At 37.6% G+C, this 21,938-nt stretch overlaps 1 protein-coding gene across 1 annotated transcript in view; it reads right to left on the bottom strand.

Annotated features, from left to right (window-relative positions):
• LOC100925861 (major histocompatibility complex class I-related gene protein) overlaps positions 1-15,597 on the bottom strand; it is a 49,175-nt gene extending 33,578 nt beyond the window's left edge. Inside the window, exon 1 of the mRNA XM_012544666.3 lies at positions 15,461-15,597. Within this exon, the coding sequence (XP_012400120.1) occupies positions 15,461-15,512 (52 nt within the window). The 5' untranslated portion in view covers positions 15,513-15,597. The remainder of the gene's footprint in view (positions 1-15,460) is intronic.
• Positions 15,598-21,938: the final 6,341 nt, after the last annotated feature.

Here is a 21,938-nt window from a genome sequence, read left to right as displayed (position 1 = left end):
TATCCTCCTCTGAACATGAACCCCAATCTTCCTCTAGTGATGTTCTGTGGTTAAGTGCGTTCTTCTTTGCATGCTCAATGTTTGTAATTTACAGCAGATTGTTGCTGTAGTCACCTATAATCCTGGAATATGAGAGATGTGCCTCTAGCCTCAGGCCCATCCTCCTTCAGTTCTCCCTTCTGATCTGGGATCCAGAACTCTGCCCTCCTGTAAATACTTTTCAGCCAACAGCTGTCCTGCCCCACTTCTTCTGCACTCAGGCAGCTGTGCTGGTTGCTTCTTACCCAGAGCCATCTTGTCAGCATTGCAGGGACTGGCATTCCTGATCAGCAAAGGTTCCCTCAAACTTCTGACTCAGATATCTCACTCCCTATGCTATCTAGGTGTGAAAATTCCTGTGACTGCAATCAAGACCATCTCCCAAGCTAACTAGCCCCAGAGCTCACTGCTTGTTGTCCAAGTGCAACTAGCCTGGATATGTTTTCACTTCACACATAGATCAAGCCTCTGTCCTAGTATTTTTCCTCAGATCTTCTGGGATTATCCCAGAATTTGTCAGAAGGAAAAGCCAATAAGCAGTGTCCTTGGATATTCAGTCTAATTCTTCAGTTCCTCTAAAGAAGTGCTACACCTGGTCAGGAATCCTACAGGATAGATGGAGTCGGGCATAATAGGAGAAATGAATCTTATAGGATCCCAATTGGAAAAAGGATGGACTTCCTATGTGGGGAGTAGGAATAGGAATGACTAAAGAAAGAGCAATTAAATTGAGTAAAGTTTGGTTTGAGAATAAAAATAATTTAGGGTTGTTTTGACCAATTGATAAGTAATCAAAACTTTACTTAGAGCTTTATGGAATTTTATTAACCAATCTCCCAAAATCAGCTTAGAACAAATGAACTATTGATATTGCTTAATTCTTCATCATTCTGGATTAGATTAGAAAAGATCAAATTAAGATGAACTCATGGTTTACGAAGGTATAAAATACAAAAATTTTGAGAGGTAAAAGCAGAATTTGCAAATTCTTAAAAAAAAAAATACATGGACTTAATTTTGAGGGATTTGAAAGGATATAGGGGAAAAATTACATCCTGAGCCCTTCAGAAAAGTAATCTCTTATCAGATTTCAAATAGTGCAATACCTGTTACATTCCTATGCCATAGTTGTGCTTTGGCCAAACCCCTCAGACATTGTCAAAATAGCTAGATGAATGCATTTTTAACATAAAAGAAGCTGACTTTGAACTAGAGATCATTACTGATCACAAAATAGAAAATTTCAATTATACCAAACTGAAAAGTTTTTGTACAAACAAAACTAATGCAGACAAGATTAGAAGGGAAGCAATAAACTGGGAAAATATTTTTACAGTCAAAGGTTCTGATAAAGGCCTCATTTCCAAAATATATAGAGAATTAACTCTAATTTATAAAAAATCAAGCCATTCTCCAATTGAAAAATGGTCAAAGGATATGAACAGACAATTCTCAGATGAAGAAATTGAAACTATTTCTAGTTATATGAAAAGATGCTCCAAGTCATTATTAATCAGAGAAATGCAAATTAAGACAACTCTAAGATACCACTACACACCTGTCAGATTGGCTAAGATGACAGGAAAAAATAATGATGATTGTTGGAGGGGATGCGGGAAAACTGGGACATTGATGCATTGTTTGGAGTTGTGAACGAATCCAACCATTTTGGAGAGTAGTTTGGAACTATGCTCAAAAAGTTATCAAACTGTGCATACCCTTTGATCCAGCAGTGTTACTACTGGGATTATATCCCAAAGAGATTATAAAGAAGGGAAAGGGACCTGTATGTGCACGAATGTTTGTGGCAGCCCTTTTTGTAGTGGCTAGAAACTGGAAACTGAATGGATGTCCATCAGTTGGAGAATGGCTGAATAAATTGTGGTATATGAATATTATGGAATATTACTGTTCTGTAAGAAATGACCAACAGGATGATTTCAGAAAGGCCTGGAGAGACTTACACGAACTGATGCTGAGTGAAATGAGCAGGACCAGGAGATCATTATATACTTCAACAACAATACTAGATGATGACCAGTTCTGATGGATCAGGCCATCCTCAGCAACGAGATCAACCAAATCATTTCTAATGGAGCAGTAATGAACTTGAACTAGCTATGCCCAGAAAAAGAACTCTGGGAGATGACTAAAAACCATTACATTGAATTCCCAATCCCTATATTTATGCACACCTGCATTTTTGATTTCCTTCACAAGCTAATTGTACAATATTTCAGAGTCTGATTCTTTTTCTACAGCAAAATAACGTTTTGGTCAGGTATACTTATTGTGTATCTAATTTATATTTTAATATATTTAACATCTACTAGTCATCCTGCCATCTAGGGGAGGGGGGGGGGTAAGAGGTGAAAAATTGGAACAAGAGGTTTGGCAATTGTTAATGCTGTAAAGTTACCCATGTATATATCCTGTAAATAAAAGGCTATTAAATAAAAAAAATAAAAAAAAAAGAAGCTGACTTTGAGGGGTAGATCATTTCTTCTCTCAAGTCATCTTGCTTGCTAAAATCTGTGACAGCCTAAAATGAGGAATTTGTTGTGCTGAGTGAGTTGTTTTTTAGTTTATTTGCCTATCACTTACAAAAAATATTTATGAGTATAAGTAATCCTAATTGTTCAAAAGCCCTCACAGAAATTGGTCTAAAGTATGTGTTTGCCACCATTAAAAAACTAAAAAGAGGTTTATTAAAGAAATTAAGTAAGTAGAAAAAAAGAAAGAGTAGAAATGCATAACAAAATAAAAAAAAGTTAAGAAAGATTGGACCGGTAAAGAAATTTGGAGTTCGCACATTCAGCATAAATTAGGGTTTTGAAAGTAAAGAGTTTTGGAGTTTTGAAAAGAAAGTTTCAGAGAGGGTCTTAATTCCACTGAAATAGCATTCTTAAGCATTCTTTTTGATAGTTGCTGCATATCTTTCTTCCCCAATCAATCTAACATCACAAAATGTTTCATAAAATGCATGCTAATTAATTGATTGATAGAGAAAGAATTATCTCTATGCTCTGGTTTCAAAAGTCTATGCTAAAAGGTTAATAATTTAGAAAATTTAAAAGAATTGATTTGGCTCTGTGGGTAATGCAAGGAAACAAAGAAGCAGTAATGCAAAGTTGGTAGCATCACCAAGATTTTTTTTTAATTATATACCAACTAAAAATAAATGAAGTTTAATTATTGATTATAAATCAAAATTGATTGGGTTGGAAATTGTAATAATAGTAAATTAGAGAATCTAATCAGTTTTTGAATGTATAAAAGCAATAACAAATATTTACACCTAGCTCCCAGTGTTGTTGGAAGAAAACCCCAGTTGTGAAGTGCTTACCACAGTGACTGGCTTATGTACAGAATGAGTGCTATATTGTATTGTGGGAATACAACTGAGCAAAATGCTATACCTTTTACATGTACTTTTTCTAATTGGCATGGAATGTTAACAAAACTGGGAAATTATAGACTAAAAATTTTAAAGTATTACTCAAAGCAGGTTTAAGCAACCTTCAATACATAGAAAAAGCCTGGCACATGGTAGGCACTACCTAAACTACTAGAATTAGCATGAAAATTCCAGGAGTAATAAGATAACTTTCTATGAATTGATAAGTTTGAAAGGTATTTAACTAAAGCAGAGAACTGAAACTCTTGAATAATAAAAAGGAGATAATTTGGAATCATTTAGAAACTTGTGTATCTTTTAATGCCATTATTAAACCAACTATTAGCTGTGTATGAATTTGTAGTGAAGAAGTGGAAACAATAATACAAGGTTCAACAGATCTTTGGGTCTGGATGACTGAGACAGGTATAACAGATTTAATTAAGCAAGAGTGGGTTGGGTTACACCAGATACTATCCTAGTGGCAACTTGCATGACAGGCACTTGTTAATTTGTGTAGCTTTTAATTATCTTATATTTCAAATCACAATGGCCATTAGTTGCACCCCTTTTTGAGCACTTACAGAAAAAGAATATTATTGTGCTCAGGTAAGTCCTTGACCAAGACTGAACTATTCCCTACTTCTAAAGCCACAGCTCCTTCTGATATTATAACCTTTACCAAGAAAATTGTGCCCAGGTATGACCCATTGTCTCCATAAACTCTTGGAAGAATCTCATCTCATTTCCATCCCATTGTATTCTAGAAATTGTCTAATGTTCTCCCTTTGGCTTTATCTGTAGACTAAGGTAGGGAACAATAACTGAATGTTTTTTTTTTTTTTTTTTTAATTCTAGATGGGATTTTATGGCTAATATATAAAGGAAAATAATAATTATCTAGCCCTAAGTAAAAAAAAAAAAATAGTGAAATTTTGCTATTTGAAGAACTTCAGTTTGTTGCTATTCTAAGTCTTGAAGCCAGGTATTAGTGTCTTGACTTTGCATCTTGACCCTTGACTGCTGGTTCATCATTCATATGAAATGCCATGTTCCCCTACAATCTGACTGCCACAGTAGAGATGTTTGTCCCTGGGAAAGTAAAGAAAATGACCTTGTAAAAGTGAAGGTAGGATTCTTTTGACCTATTCCCATCTTAGTAAATAAGAAAATTTCCCATCTGGCTAATTCTGAACCTGACCATGACATCTTGTCATACTTGGTTACCTAAGACTCATACCTGAAATCAAACAGAACTAATATGCTACACTGTCCCTGCCTTTCTCCTCACAAAGAAAATTCCATTGATAAAGAAAAGTAAAAATAATAAGAAAAAGAAGATCAATTCTATTGGTGATTTTTGATTAAGTAATACATGCTAGTATATAGTAAGAGATCATTTTGACTTGTCATTTGATTCACAGATAATAAAGACCATAAAGTCTTACAATTGGTGAGCTATTTAATTTATATAAGTCTACCCTATAACATTCTTTCATCATGATAATATGATCAATAGGAAATGTGACACAATTTTAAAAACTGTATTAAAAATTTCACATGGAAAATTGGTGTGAAACATTTATTAAATGATATCAAAGGAGACAATGACATTTTTATTCAGGCCCTCATGATACAATTAAAGTTTTCTGAAGTTTTAGATGAATTGTATATTTTTAACATACTAATTCTTTTTATAACTCTATTTTATATTGAGTTTGTGTTAAATCTTGGCATCTGAGACATATATTTAAAAGGAAGAAGCCCCTTCAGAGCTGATCTGAGAATGTGGTTTGTTTTAGATTTATAAAATTAAACACTTTGAATTTTTTCACCTATACCAAGGATATATGGTCCTTAATAACTTAATCCACCTAAAACCAAGAAGCTATGATTACTGGTACTTGCTGCTAGACTTCATGGGACTGTACTTGACATTATTCTGAGCATGATTCCAGGTATGATCATCAAGGAATCTTATTAGTCAATGATCCATAATGCCAGTAATTCTATGGGGTTAACATCCATGAATTATAAGTAGAGTTCTTGGGGAGAAGGCTGGAAGAATGATTCTTGCCATAGGCTGAAGTAGGCTATTCCTCACTTGATTTACCCAATATTTTCTTTTAAGTGGAAAATATTCCATCTCAAGTATGGTTCAATAACAGTGGCTATCTAGTGACTCCAGTATGGAATTGACATGGGGTTAAGGAAACAGTTTTCCCTTCCTTTATAATGTCCCTATTTCTTTCTTTGGCAAATTTCTATCAACATGGAAGTTATCAGTATAAATACAATATTAAGTATTCATTTCATAGATTAATGTGGAAGCATATTGGAACTGTTATAATAAAATACAGGTATGACTTGAGGTAGTTAGCCTAAAATTTTAGTCCTTCTTAAAATTAATGTGAGGATAACTGGGTAGTAATGGAACAATTTGTGGAACCAAATTATTTTTCTACTAACAATTTAGCAATACACCTTTAGTTTTTGTATTTTTTAAGAAAAATCATAAAATATCTTGTGTTACCTAAATGAGAAAAACCAATTTTGCTTGTTTTTATTATTACCACCTGAATTTTGAACATGTTTTCAAAGGCAAAAATGTTTTATTATAAATAACTTATTTGGCCCAAATTATCTTGATATCAACCATCAAATGTATTTATATATTCCATTCCAGAACTTTTTCTGACAATTGCAATTATTTTGGCAACTTTTAAATGAATTCAGGGGTCATCTTAAAATTCCCTATTAAAAATTCCCTAGCAAAATCTCATTTTCCTAGGGGAGGATGAACAGATAAGAGAAAATAGCTAGAGTGATAAATATTAAATTGATTTAATAAATAGGAAGGGGTTTGTTTTGGTGAAGCAATTGGGGTTAAATGACTTGTCCAGAGTGTCCCAGCAAGTAAGTGTTACATGTCCGAGGCCAAATTTAAACTCTGATTCTCCTGATTTCAGGGCTGATGCTCTATTCATTGTGCCATCTTAGTTGTAATAAGATTAGGTAATTATAGATATCAAATATAAAATTCTGGTTCAGCATTTTTAGTTGTTATTTGAATTTGCAAGTTCTCTGATCTAGTGATATTCATATTAGTGCTATTAAGGTTTGAATTGACATTTACTACCTGACCTAGATATTGTAATAGAATTGTATTTAGATCTATTTTGCCAGAGATGTTTAACAGAGAAGGGAAATCTCTGCAATCTAAACTGGAAAACCAAATCCACTAGATTCTAGTATACCATAGGAGTACATTAGAGGCCTTGTATCACCATAATGTGATGTTTGTCAAAATTATTTGAGTCATTTTCATAAACTCAAAAGATTTCCAGAATTGTATGTATGACAAACAATGTTTATACTGCCATGCTTGAACAAATGCCCCATGATCCCTGAATTTTCATGTCTTGTATGACATGTTTAACTGTTCTTGGTTAGTGAGAGCATCACCACAGATAGTTACATTTAATATATTATAAAGTATTAACTCATAATGGAACATAATGAATATGTTATAAGTTATGCCCATTTCCCTCTTCTCTAGTGTCACTTTTGCACCCTAGTAAGGGGGCTGCTCCCTTCTGGTTTTGCATTGCTCATTGAGGACAGCCTTCCATGCATTTCAATTGTAATGATTCAAAGAAAGATTAGCATTTTCCTGGAGATTGAAAGGGAGGAATGTGAGAAACAATTCATTTGCACCCCTAATCTATTCCAATCAATATTAATCAATTTAATAGAGTCATGTCAAAGTTCTCTATATTAGGCCCCAGAGCTATGAACTGAAAATTCTAAGTTCCTTTGTTTAATTATAGGAAGTTAGAGCCCTCCACCTTTGTTTTTCCTTGTCATAGCAACCAAGGTCAGTGTAGCAGTGGTGACTCAACTATGTAAAAAGTAACCCAGTATATTTTTGCACCTTCAGGTCATTCTCTCTTGTCCAATAAGAACAGATGACCCTCTTATGACCACCTAGTCAGATGGGCCCTGCTTCATCTGATAAATTGTACCATTTCCTTTTGCCTAACCTAAGGAGAAGGCCATTCATCTTATGACCAGCTAGTCAGTGGAGATACTCCTTGCTTGTTCAATTCATGATCTTCTGACACATCATTTTGCTTATTTATCTTATGAATCTTATGTCAATTCATAGAATTATTATGTTCTTAAATGTCTAGATATCTGGCTCTATAAAAATAGGGCCCCAGAATGAGGACACATCTCAAACCATGAGGAAAATGTGAGATCCACTTCATTAGAGGGGACCGTGGATCCTTTAACAAAGTGTCATTGGCTCAGAGCTCTTCCTCAGTCTCCTTTATTGTAGGTAGGACAATTTTAATCCCCACATAGTGGACTTTATTAAGCACAAGTGTAGGCCTATAACTCAGATCACTCTGGCAACTGAGTGGGAGGTGGAGTAGAGAAGGGAAATTTGAGAAAAGGATATCACTTTAAAAAACTGCAATGCAGGATCCAAGATGACAGCCTGAGATGACAGCCTGAGACCCAAATGAATTCTTCTAGTATTTCCCTTCAGACAACTTTAAAATAACACCTCAAATAAATTTTTAGAGCAGCAAAACCAAAAAAAGGTCAAAACAAGACATTTTTCCAGCCAATGACAATTTAAGAAGTTAGTAGGAGAAATGATAGCAGGGTGGGCCCTGGCCTTCCAGAAGTGTAATATTCTTCTCTAAAAGGCAATAGTCTCTTGTTGGGGTTTTCTTGGGGTTCTCTGGGAGCAGCCTTCGTGTCAGTTCAGTAATCACCACAAGTTCAGCCAGGTGTTAAAGTCCCAATCCTTTATTATCTCTTTCAGTCTTGTCTCCTTTCCTGGGGCCCAGTTAGCTTTCTTATAGTCCAGATCCTTTATTATCTCCTTCCTGGGGCTGGGCAGCTTTCTGGAAAGCCTTTCAATCTGATCTTGGGTTCTGAGAACTTAAGCTCCTGCCTGCCTTCTCTGACTTCTGAATCTCCCTAAATGAATACTGGCTGAGGCTCCTAGCTTATATATGCTCTCTTATCAAAGATGTGAATCTTGTAGAACTATAGTAAGTACTAAGTACATGTACTGAACTAGAGAACTGTTAAGCACCATGCTAAATTAGATAACTATTGTCTCTATCAATTCCACTGACTTAGTACCTTGTAAGAATCCTTTGTTTCAAGTTCAGAGTTCTAGCCCATAACACAGAAGGAGCTTTGAAAGCAGCCATGACAGCAGCGCCAGCGATAGCAGAAGTTAAGGAATGCTTACTCTATAAATGGTAAGGGGGTGAGACAACTGACCAGAAAGAGATTATAGAAGATCCTATTCTGGCATGCAGTATAGCTGGTGTTGATTGGCAACTCTATTGCCCATACACAGTTCTGATCTCAGTTCTAGAATAGAGAGGAGTGCATGTGGTCAATCACAAGGGAGGACGAACCCTGCTCACAGTTCCAAAGAGGAAAGGAACACTAGCACTTTTAGGTGTAGGGGAGCAGGGGTCTGGGTGAAAACCAAAGCAGAGGAGACAAAGAGAGCAGTGACCACAGCTCTCCCAGACTCAGTCTATCTTAGAAGTAACAAAACTAGCAGACATGGTTAATGTAGGTATACCTAATTACATTCACACAGGTTCTGAGAGGCACAAATACACAGATCGACAGGTTAATGGACAATTAAACAAAAAATAAAGGTATATGAAAATGACTTCAGGAAAAGGCTAATTTGATTTTAAACATAGATGACATGACAAAAAAGAACAGTATATATATATGTATATATTTATTCAATTTTTATTTTTTTAATATTTTCTTGGTGGGATAAAACTCTAGATTCTGCTTCTCTCTTAATGGCTTCTAACAGTTACTGGTTAAATGACCCCCTCAGTGACTTCTTTGTACTAATGTTTTCAGAGCTAGTTCTGGAGGTCTGAAAGTTTTTGACTCACAGTGAATATAAATAGCAATTGTTTTTATTTTGGCCATAAATCTTGAGAATCTTCCCTCCCAGATTTTTTTTTTAACTAAGTAAAAAGAAGCCATTCTCTGCCTCATTTCTTATCTAGTTTTAATTACGGGTTGGGCAGTGAAACTGAGATCTGTTAAAGACCTTAATTTTAAAAGGCCAAGGTCTCCCACTGCATCCAGGGCAATCTTCAGTCATCTTGCGATTGCATTTAAGTCCTGTAAACCCCAAGATATCTTGTGAGATTTCAGCTATCAAAATTTACATTTCTTTGGCAGACCACTCACAAGTAAAAGTAAGATACTCCATGTGGACAGAGAAAAGGGAAAAATGAAAAAAGAGAAAGACAGAGAGACAGTGATAGAAAAAGAAAGGAGGAAAGGAAGAAAGAAAGGGAGGGAGGGAGAGAAGGAGAAAAGGAGGGAAGATGGAGGAAAGAAAAGAACAGAGAGTTGTGTTGCTCACATGACCAGATCTAATTGAGTATCCAGAAGAATAGCCCCTACTACTACTCACAGAGGTTGTTTGTCCTTCATTTTTAAAGAAGACCATGACATCACTGGGTGATGCTATGACATGCAAATAAATTGGATTTAATTGAGGGAGGGCTGAACAAAGTCACCAAACTCACTTTCTCCTCCATCTGGGGTCATTTGCATCCAGTGGCTAGATATAGATCAGGACAACTAGAAATGATTCTGGATGTATTGGGAACATGAGACATATACAGAAGATGGGAATGAGCTGATAATACAAAAGATTAAATCGGTTTGTAAAAAACACTGTAAGGATTATGTTAAGATTCAGAATGAATTGAGGCAAATCTGAGGCCAGATTTGCAGTCCCCACTTTGCATTCTATCCATGGCATTTCTTGGCTGTTGTAAACCCCATCCCCTCAACATGATGTTTGGGATGTAATAATATTACATTCCAATTCCAATTCCAAAGTCATCCCTATTTGCCAGGTGGTTTTCTAAGCACTTTACAAATATTCAATTTGATAATGAGCTGCTATTATTGTCTCCATTTTACAAATGAGAAAACCAAAATGAGGGTGAGTGATTTATGCTTATAAAGTGATCACTCTTTGCCAAGCACTTTGCTGGGCAGATATGCTTTACAAATATGCAGTGTGACTCTCAACAATAATGCTGGGAGTAGGTGTTATTATGATCCCTGCTTAAGAGAGGAAAGCATCAAGCCGGAGCCATGAATAGAGTACCAGGCTTGAAGTCAAGAAGACTTGAGTTCAAATCCAGATTCAAATACTTAATCCTATTTCAATTTCCCCATGAAATGAGTTGAAAAAGGAAATGGCAAACCTCTCCAGTGGCTTTGTCAAGAAAACTTCAAGTACGGTCAGAAATAACTAAACAACAACCACCACTATTTAAAAGAGGAGGGAAGCAAGGTAAAAAAAAAAAATAATAATAATAATAACGACCTTATACACTTCAACAACGATACTGTATGAGGATGTATTCTGAAGGAAGTGGATTTCTTCCACAAAGAGAAGATCCACTCAGTTTCTTTCTTTCTTTTTTTTTTTTTTTTTTTTTTTTTAATTATAGTAACTTTTTATTGACAGAACCCATGCCTGGGTAATTTTTTTTTTACAACATTATCCCTTGCACTCACTTCTGTTCCGATTTTTCCCTCCCACCCTCCACCCCCTCCCCTAGAGATGGCAAGCAGTCCTATACATGTTGAATATGTCCTAGTATATCCTAGATACAAAATATGTGTGCAGAACCAACAGATCTCTTGTTGCACAGGGAGAATTGGATTCAGAAGGTAAAAATAACCCGGGAAGAAAAACAAAAATGCAAGCAGTTTACATTCATTTCCCAGTGTTCTTTCTTTGGGTGTAGCTGCTTCTGTTCATCATTGATCAATTGAAACTGAATTAGGTCTCTTTGTCAAAGAAATCCGCTTCCATCAGAATACATCTTCATACAGTATCGTTGTTGACGTATATAATGATCTCTTGGTTCTGCTCATTTCACTCAGCATCAATTCATGTAAGTCTCTTCAAGCCTCTCTGTATTCATCCTGCTGGTCATTTCTTACAGAACAATAATATTCCATAGCATTCACATACCACAATTTACTCAGCCATTCTCCACTTGATGGGCATCCATTCATTTTCCAGCTTCTAGCTACTACAAACAGGGCTGCCACAAACATTTTGGCACACTCAGTTTCAATTGATCAAGGATGGACAGAATCAGCTGCACCCAAAGAAAGAACACTGGGAAATGAGTATGAACGGTTTGCATTTTTGTTTTTCTTCCCAGGTTATTTTTACCTTCTGAATCCAATTTTCCCTGTGCAACAAGAGAACTGTCTGGTTCTGCACACATACATTGTGACATATTTAACATGTATAGGACTGCTTGCCGTCTGGGGGAGGGGGTAGAGGGAGGGAGGGGAAAAATCGGAACAGAAGTGAGGGCAAGGGATAATGTTGTAAAAAATTACCCTGGCCTGGGTTCTGTCAATAAAAAGTTATTAGTTCTGGTTCCCGAGGGGCCACCACTCGGACTGGTGCGGAGGCAACCACTGCTCCGTCATTTGCTCTGACAACTTCGCCCCCTGCTGCTTCTACGTCCGGTCAGTCATCCCCGAGAACCTGCACTTCTTCCAGCGCCGGTGGCGGGCTCGGAAGCCGGCCCTGCCCCCCAACCCCCACCGAAGAGCCCCCCGAGGAGCCAGGCCCATCCCCCAGGGTGAAAGAGCCCGGCCCTGCCCCCCACCCCCACCAGAGGAGCCGGGCCCAGCCCCCAGGGTGAAAGAGCCCGGAGCCGTAACTCAGCAACCGGAAGTCATCCTGCGGCTTCTACATCTCGTCAGTCATCCCCGAGAACCTGCACTTCTTCCAGCGCCGATGGCGGGCTCGGACGCCGGCCCTGCCCCCCAACCCCCACCGAAGAGCGCCCCGAGGAGCCAGGCCCATCCCCCAGGGTGAAAGAGCCCGGCCCTGCCCCCCACCCCCACCAGAGGAGCCGGGCCCAGCCCCCAGGGTGAAAGAGCCCGGAGCCGTAACTCAGCAGCCGGAAGTCATCCTGCGGCTTCTACATCTCGTCAGTCATCCCCGAGAACCTGCACTTCTTCCTGCGCCGGTGGCGGGCTCGGACGCCGGCCCTGCCCCCCAACCCCCACCGAAGAGCGCCCCGAGGAGCCAGGCCCATCCCCCAGGGTGAAAGAGCCCCGAGCCGCCACTCAGCAGCCGGAAGTCATCCTGCGGCTTCTACGTCCTGTCAGTCATCTAGAAGAACCTGCACTTCTGCCAGTGTCTGCGACTGGTGGCTCGCGCGGTGGTTACACTGCAACGAACGCCGGCCTTACCCCACCCCCATCCCGACCCGAGGAGCGCCCGGAGGAGCCAGCCCCGGCCCCCAGAGTGGAGAAGCACGGAGCTCCCCAATGGCCGCTCAGCAGCCAGACGCCGCCCCAGCCGACCCCCAGTCCTGCAGACCCCTCCACCCCGTCGGGAAGAAGCCTGTGAGTACCCGGATTGCATATGAATATGAAGCTCCCCAGACACAAGTAGATGTTGATCACCAATCTAATGATGTCACTTCGGTGTTTGCTTATTGAGAAGAAGGCTTAGTGTCTGTAGTTGTTGATGTTCATGCACTTAAGATGCAGGAAAGTACACAAATTTCTCTGAAAAGGCCTCCTCGTGGTAGTGTGGGCATTCAGGCCAAAGTAAAAATATCAAGTAAACAATCATGGGCTGCAGCTACACAAACAGATGAATTATGATCTGTTCCTAGAACGTCTTCCCTATTTGACATTCACTCCAGTAATTCTGAAACAGATGCTGACTGGGATATCAAGAGTGATCTTATATACCTATGCAGGTTAAAAGAAGAGACATATTGAATGTGGACATCATCAAATCATTCAACGGATTATAGATTTTAATTCTTAACAATGTGTAATTATTTCTCTTGATATTTGTTCATGAAAATTTGATATTTCATCACCAACAAGCCTTGTTTTAAGTGACAAAAATTTTCCTACACTGAGAACTACTGAAATTGGTTCTGACAGCCGCTTTTTTCATCCTATATTCTTTTTATTGGGGAGGGAGGAGAAACTAGCAAATCCATATAAAAGTGACTTTCCTGAGACAAATCAAGTATCTGCTACTTAAGGATATTATTATTTTTGAAACTATTTTAAAACTATAAAACAACAACAAAATTACATGAAAGGTTTCCTTTTGGTCTCCAACAAGTTTTCATATTCATTCCAACAGAGTAAAAGTAAGTAGAACCAACCCTCAGCATATTGTTTTTCAGCCTTTTCATCCTCTCCACGATCCCATTCTGGGTTTTCTGGGTAAAGTTAATGGATTGTTTGCCATTTCCTTCTCAAGCTCCTTTTTACAAGTGAGGAACTGAAACGAACAGGGTTCAGTGGCGAGTCCAGAGTCACGTAAGTGAATGTCGAAGGACAAATTGAACTTAGGTAGATGAGCCCGACTTCAAGGCTGGGCACGCTACCCAAAGTCAACGTGACAGGGAACTTTTAGAGGAATGTTTGCGGATGAGGATTGCCACTGGGTGGCACCTTCTGCCTTTTGGTTTCTAACGACCAAAGGAACGCTTGCTGGCCTTTTCCGAGCCACAGCTGGACAGGACCTTAAAGAGTTCCCTTAGCCCGCTCTTCCTTTTTTTACGGAGGAAGAAAATGAGTATTAGAACTAAATGCAAGACATTAGAGAGGTCCTTCACCCTCACTGGTGCACACTTTCCTCCACGTTTCCTGGATTACTTCTGATTTCAGGCCAGTGGTCTTTTCACTCTACAAACCGCGTAATCAGCAGCTAAGTGATGTATCCACCGAATTATCACAAAGAGGAAATGTCTGAAGCCACATTTGAGCTCAAGTCATCCTGATTTCAAGGCTAGCGCTCCACCCACTTCAGGTCAAAGTTCACATAAACCTTAACGCTTTTCACAATGCTTGGAACGTAATAATTATAATAAACAGTTCTCAGTGACACAACACTTACTAGATGGCAGGCACTGCATTAGGGATTTACAATTATTTTCATATTTGCTCCTCACAAAAATCCCGGAAAGTGGATGCTAAAACGATCTTCATTTTACAGGCGAGGTTAAACGAAAGTTTTAACAGAAGATTAATGACACACTCAGCTAGTAGATGTCACAAGTGAGATTTGAATTCAAGTATTCCTTAACTAAAATTGGTTAGGAAAGGACTAATATTTTTTTTTTGTTTGGGAGTTCATTATTTTTAATAATAGCTGTTAATTTTCAAAATACATGCAAAGATAGTTTTCAACATTCACCCTTGCAAAACCTGTGTTCCAAATTTTTCTCTTCCCTTCCCCTTACTCCCGCCCCTATATTGTATAATCCAATATATGTTAAATTTGTACAATTCTTCTATACATATTTCTACATTTATTATGCTGCACAAGAAAAATCAGATCAAAAAGGAGGGGAAATGAAAAAGAAAAGAAATGTAGTTCTATATCCTTGTCAATCATTAAGCAATTAAGTTAAGCTTAGTAGAAAAGAACATAAACAAAAATGCAAGAAGCATCTGAGGAGAAACCCATAGATTTAAGGAGTGATGTAAATTTTAAAAAGAAACAGCTAGTTATTAGAGAGTGGTGGAATATAGGGTAAAGTTAAATAAAGTTTGTGTGGGTTGAGGTGGGGAGTTGAATTTTATTAATATTCATAAGACAGACCAAATTCTATTTAATTTAATTTTTTTGTTAAGGAAGATAATTCTTTCTCTCTCTCTCTCTCTCTCTCTCCTTTTGGTGAGGCAATTGGGGTAAGTGATTTGCCCAGGGTCACATAGCTAATGCTCTGTCCAACTTAGCTATCCCTTTTTTTAAAGACTCTATTTCCTTCTGATAGAACAAATGCAATTGAACAATCCCATCTTGTACACAACTATCAAAAGAACTTTAATCATTCACAGACTGTTCCTAAAACCTGAAACACGCTCATTCTCATCTCCACTCACTGAAATTCTTTTCCTTTGAACCCCAGCTCTCACCTGGATCAGGACAATCTCTGTATGCCAAGAAATCTTCTTTGACTAATTCCATTTTGTAGGCAGCAGTAGTACACAGGTTTTGGCAGCCTTCTCTCTCTGATGGAAGATCACTCTGGTCTCCTTCCAGTCCTCCTTGTCTTTTCTTCTTTGTGCTCACCTGGGATGTCCCAAAATAGGATATTTAGAGCTGCCACAACTTTAACAAGTAACTAGTTTAAATTCATATTTTTAACAGAAGAGGAGCAGGCAAGTCCAAGAACTCTCTGGAGAAAAACCAGTTTTTCAAGATCATTTAGTTTTACTTTCATATCACTCTGCTCCAATAAGAACAAAAAGATGTTTATTTAAATAGTGCCTGATTGAGTAGCTACTCCCACTATTACTTTCACCTAGTTCTACATATATTTCATAGTTTATTATTGCAGTAAAATACTTTATGCTGGGTAGAAAAAAAAGGAAGGAAAGAAGAAAGAGAGGGGGGGGGGGGTGAAAGGAGGGCTAGAGGAAGGAAGGAAGGAAGGAAAAGAAATTGTTGACTTGGATTAAATCATTTATAGAAAAGCATTAAGTATCAGAATTAAAATCAAAATGTCACTCTAATGTCTTGTAATACTCCTTGGAGTTTCTCCATCTCCACCTACCCACTCACGCCCAGCTTTGACCTCCCCAACAGCCTTGATTTTATCATTTCCCAAGAGAGGCTTTCACTATGGTCTCTTTGATCTAAATATATCTCAATATTTCTACTACAAGACATAACCCAGCCACAGTCTCAATGCAGAGAGGACCAGGGCAGAGAAGCCTCATGTTGAAGGAATCTAGTGGGAGGCTCTCAGCTGAAATACAGCAGCATTGACAACTCCAGTCTGGTTCAGAAGGCCAGTAGATCAGCAGACTAGCCATGAGACCTCCAATGCAGCTATAGAAGGCAAAGAGTGAGCAGTGAATCCCAGCATAACAAGTGAGACTTGGCCACTCAGCTTAGGGAGGAAGCCTGAGGAAGCCTAAGTCAACAGCCCCAGCAAGGCCTGAAGCCCCCTGTCACCTTGTAAAAGAAACTTGATACAATTTCCCCTGTGCCCTAGAAGCAGACCTCAACCTTTTAAAATAAGCAAAAAGAACTCTGTCCATAGAGCTCTATTAAGAGATAGGGAAGAACAGAACTCAAATCCTGACAACACTAAAGATAAAACACCTCCAGATTGTAAAGGGCTGAAACTCTGAATAGGAATCAGACAACCGAGCACTTAAGGCTAATTACCTATTGGCCAATACTCTATTAGCATATGCTTGGAAAATGGCCCTTCTCACTATTCCGTGCTGGCTCCATCTTTTGGTGTATATAGATAATCGTAGGAGGGATTAGGGGATAGAGTAAGAAAAGCCAGAGTCACTTTAGAGGAGGACGAGAAGAGGGGAAGTTGGTCAGTGGAGAGTGTGTGGCAGTCTTATCCATCCCCTTCACTTCCCCCCCCTAAAGACCAAGGACTTTTGCTTATCCTTACTCTGGCTGATTCTTGAGGCCTCCAGAGAGCTAACCCAGACTTCACATCAGATGAAGCCTCAAAGGGGAATATGAACTGATCTCCAATTCAAAAGGCTCTCTTGGAAGAATTTTTAAAAAGATCCTAAAAGAGAGTTCAAAGAAAAATGGGGAAAAGAAATGAAAGCTTTGCAGGAAACTTTGGAAAAAGAAATACAGAAGTTGAAGAAAACAACTCCTTAAAAAATAGACTTAGAGAAATGGAAAAAAGAAAACAACTTGAAAAATAGAATTGGTGAAATTGGAAAAAAAAAAATCCAATGAACAAAACAACTCCTTTAAAAGTACAACTGGCCAAATGCAAAAGGAGGTTTAAAAAAAAGATAACTGAAAAAAAAAATTTACTAAAAATTAGAATTGGACAAATGGAAGGGAATAACTCTATGAAACATCAAGAATCAATCACACAAAACAAAAAGAAAAAAGAAGAAAATGTTAAATACTTCATTGGAAAAACAACTGATCCAAGAGAGACAATCTAAGAATTATTAGATTACCTGAAAAACCATGATAAAAAAAAAAAAGAGCCTTGCTTGACATCTTTCAAGAAATCAAGGAAAACTGCCTTGATATCCTAGAACCAGAGGTAAAATAGCCATTGAAAGAACTCATTAATCACTTCCTGAAAAAAAATCCAAAATGAAAACTTCAAGGAATATTGTAGCTAAATTTCAGAATTATCAGATCAAGGAGAAAATATTGTAAGAAGCCAGAAAGAAACAATTCAAATATCAAGGAGCCACAATCAGGATTACCTAGGACCTGAAGGTTTCCACTTTAAAGGATAGAAAGACCTGGAATAATATATTTGGGAGGACAAAGGAGCTTGGACTGCAGCCAAGAATCAACTACCTGGCAAAATTCAACATTATTTTTCAGGGGAAAAGATGGACATTAAATGAAATAGGGGATTTTCAAGTATTTTTGATGAAAAGACTGGAGCTGAACAGAAAATTTGATTTTCAAATACAGAACTCAAGAGAAGCATAAGAAGATAAAAAAGAAAGGAAAAAAACTATATTTTAAAGGTTAAATTATTTACATCCCTACTTGGGAAAATACTATGTATAACTCTTAAGAACTCTGTCTTTTTTAGGGTGTATTTAAAGGGTGTATAATAATGTGATGATATAAAAAGAAAAAAAAACTAGGGATGGAAAAGGGATTATATTGGAAGAAGAGGAAAAAGGGGGTAAAATGGGATAAATTATGTCACATTAAGAGTCAAAAAAGACTTATTACAATTGAGGGAAAGAAAGGAGGAGAATGAATATTGTTGGGACATTAATCTCATAGGGTTTGGCTCAAAGAAGGAATGTCATACATATTTAGTTTGATATAGAAACTTGTCTCACCCTATAGGGAAGTAGGAGGGGAAAGGAAAGGGGGAGGATAATAGAAGGGAAGGCAGAAATAGAAGGAGAAAGGGCTAAGAAAGGGGGGAGAGACTGAAAAAAGGAAGGGAAGTGGTGGTCAGAAGCAAATTGTATGCATGATTTATATATAAAAGATCATATTTTATTTGAAAATTAGAGAACAGAAAAAAACATTTCTTGGCAGATAAGGACATTTCATAACTAGAGAAGTAAGAAGAGCAATCACAAAATACAAAATACATATTGCAAGATCAATGTGCAACAGCAATAAGAAGAAAAGGTACCAGACTGGAGGAAACTTTTCATAAAATATTTCAGATAAAAGTCTAATATTCAAAATATATAAGAAATCAACACAATTATAGAAGGCTAAGAGCTCTTCTCTAATAGATAAGTTGTTAGAAGATATAAACAGTTTTCAAAAGAATTACTAACCATCAAAAATAATTTAAAATGTTCCAAGTCACACATTAAAAGCAATGCAAATTAAAATAAATCTAAGATTTCACTCATAGCCATCAAATTGGCATTTTGCTTCTCTCAAAAATGTAAGTCCCCTGAGGGCAGAAGCTGGTTTTTCAGTTTGGGTTTTTTTTTTTTTAATTAACAAACTTTTTTTTCTCTCTCTCTCTGCCATCTCTCCCATACCACTGGAAAGAAAGAAGTAGAGAAAAGAAGTAAAACCCTTTAAACAAATACACATAATCAAGCATATTGGTTAAAATGTATCTTATTCTGTATATTTACTCCATGTTTGAAGGTGAATAGTTTTGTTTTTTAAAATCATCATTCCTCTGGAATTATGATCACTGTGCTGACCAGAATTTTTAAGTCTTTCAAATTTGTTCATTTCTTGCCATATTGTTATAGCATAAATTGCTCTCTAGGTTCTGCTCATTTCTATATTAGTTTACTCAAGTCTTCCCGGGTTTCTCTAAAACTGTCCTTTTTATACTTTTTTTACAATACCACAGAGATATAGGAGGTTCAGAGAAAACTATCAGGTGTGGTAAGAGAACTGCTGAGTCCCTTTACAGGGCTGCTCATCCACCTCTGGAGTCTACTGATTCATTCAACTCTCACTGTGGCTCCAAGCAGCTGTAGCATCCATCACAATCACACCTGGGTGAACTATTTTGGCAGAAGGACTAAATCAGGTTGAAAGTAATCAAAGGGTCTCAAATTCATTGGTGAATTAGGGGCTTGTTTACCCCAAGCATACAAAGATGCTTTGTGCTAGATAGAAGGAAAAAGGAAGGAAGAAAGGAAGGCAGATGTTACAGATGAGAACAATATGTTCCATTGGCCTTTGAAGGTGGCTGAAGCAGGTTCTGTGGAGTATTTAGAGATTAGTTAGAAATAAAAACACCACATCTCAATCCATCACCAGTCATCTTTTTCTCCCTGAGGCATTTGGGGTTAAGTGACTTGCCCAAGGTCAAATCTGAGATCAGATTTGAACTCAAGTCCTCCTGACTTCAGTGCTGGTACTCTATCCACTGTGTCACCTAGCTGCCCCCATCACTACTCATTTTGACTTTTGTCTTGCTACTACACGTACTTTCTTTGTCCTACAGATTTAAAAAAAAAATTAACTGAATTATAATTGATCCATCTCAGTACTTTGATATACTCTTAAATTCTGTGATGTAAGATTTGGGGAGAGGAAAGAAACCAGCTTCAGGGGAAAGATGAATCTGATGTCTGAAGGTCTAAGTCCAAATCCTGGTTCTACCATTAAAGGAAGTGGTGAGTTTGCCAATTCCAATAGATTTAGAATGGAAAATGTTTTCCACATTGAAAGAAAGAACTATGAAGACTCAAAGCATACTATTTTCACTCTTTGCTTGTTTGCTTTTTTTTCTTTCTAATGGCTTTTTCCCTTTTGCTCTAATTTTTCTTGTACAATATGACAAATACAGAAATATGTTTAAAAGGGTCACACATATTTAACTTAGATTGCTTGATGCCTTGAGGGAGAGGAGAGGTAAGGGAGGGAGGGAGAAAAATTGGGGACACGAAGTCTTACAAAAACAAATGTTGAAAATTGTCTTTACGTGTATTTGGAAAAATAAAATACTATTGAAATTTTAAAAAATAAAAAGACAAGACATTGAACTTAACTAAGCCAAAGTTTCTTATCAGTAAAACTATGGGATAGGACAAATCAACCTCTAAGGTTGATGAGATGCAAATGATGAGATTAGTGGTAGTTGTAATGAGGTGTGAAAATTGAGGTGGGAAATCCCCTGTCTTCAGAGGCACAGATCCTATTCAAAAGAATTCACAAACCCAAAATCTATGTGGCAAAAAGGGATTTATTGGCACTCAGAAGCCAGCTTGCTAGGAAGACAGACTTCTTAGTGGGCAAAGGATCCTGTTAGAAAGATAGCAAAGGTTACCACTGAGAAGAGAATATCTTCACAAGTGGGCAAAAAGTCCTGGCAGGACAGCTTGCTAAGAAGACAGCTTCCTTGGCATATTGGGGTTTGCTTTAATTGGGGGTGGGGGGAGACAACTTCTGAGAAACTGATTTTCAATTCAATTTATAATTGAATGAGATTACTTAACTGGGAGTCTGAGCCACTGAGAGTTGTTTATGGCAATTCAGTGGAGGGTGATTGACCAAGATCTCTAATTGAATGAAACAACTTAACTGGGAGTTTGCAGGCTTTTCCCAGTGTCTGGGAGCTCCCTGAAGGGGATACAGTTTACATCCAGTCCCCCCAAAAGATCTCAGTTCATGTCAAAGTCTCTTCTAGATCTAAATCAACCATTCTGTTACCCTGAGATGAAGATGCCTACACAGTTAATTTATTTAGCCCTTTAACTTGACCACTGCTTGTGGCCCCATTGTTTCCTCCTTAAAAGCACTGAGTTTCCAGTTTGTTTATCTTTTAAAAATCCTAGGGTCAGCTAGTTGATGTAGTGGATAGAGCACCAGCCCTGAAATTAGGAGGACCTGAGTTCAAATCTGGCCTCAGATACTTAACACTTCCTGTCTGTGTGACCCTGGGCAAGTCACTTAACCTCCAATTGCCTCAGCAAAAAGAAAAAAAAAGTAAATTAAAATTTAAAAAATCCTTTGACCTCTCAATAACATTGAAAGAAAAGCCCTTACAAATCCATCAGTTATGGAATTGCATTGCTATTCCCAAGTTAATTATTAAGCAATCTGGGATTAGTAGATGAAAAAAAAAATAGGACAAAAGTACAGGAAGGGTGGGGAGAAATAGAATATAATTTAAAGGACAATCCAGAAAAAAGAAAAGAAAAGTAATTGTTGGTAATCAGATGGTAATAGGATATAGAGTAAACTCAGGTAAAGTTTGTATAGGTTAAGATGGAGAATTTGAATTTTATTACTATTTGTAAAATTGAAGTCTACCTAATGTTGGATTAACTAAAACTTATTAAAAGAAAATCTCTATTCTCTTCTGATTTAAAAAAAAAAAAAAAAAAAAAAAGGGAACTAAACAATCCATTGTGTGCACTGCTACCAAATAACTTTTCTAGTACATAAGGGACTGTTACTCACCTACTCAAAAACCTCTTTTAT

This window comes from Sarcophilus harrisii, chromosome 3 (genome assembly GCF_902635505.1).
Source record: "Sarcophilus harrisii chromosome 3, mSarHar1.11, whole genome shotgun sequence".
NCBI lineage: Eukaryota > Metazoa > Chordata > Mammalia > Dasyuromorphia > Dasyuridae > Sarcophilus > Sarcophilus harrisii.
Note: the sequence above shows the minus strand (reverse complement) of the source record. Positions and strands in the feature narration are given on the sequence as shown.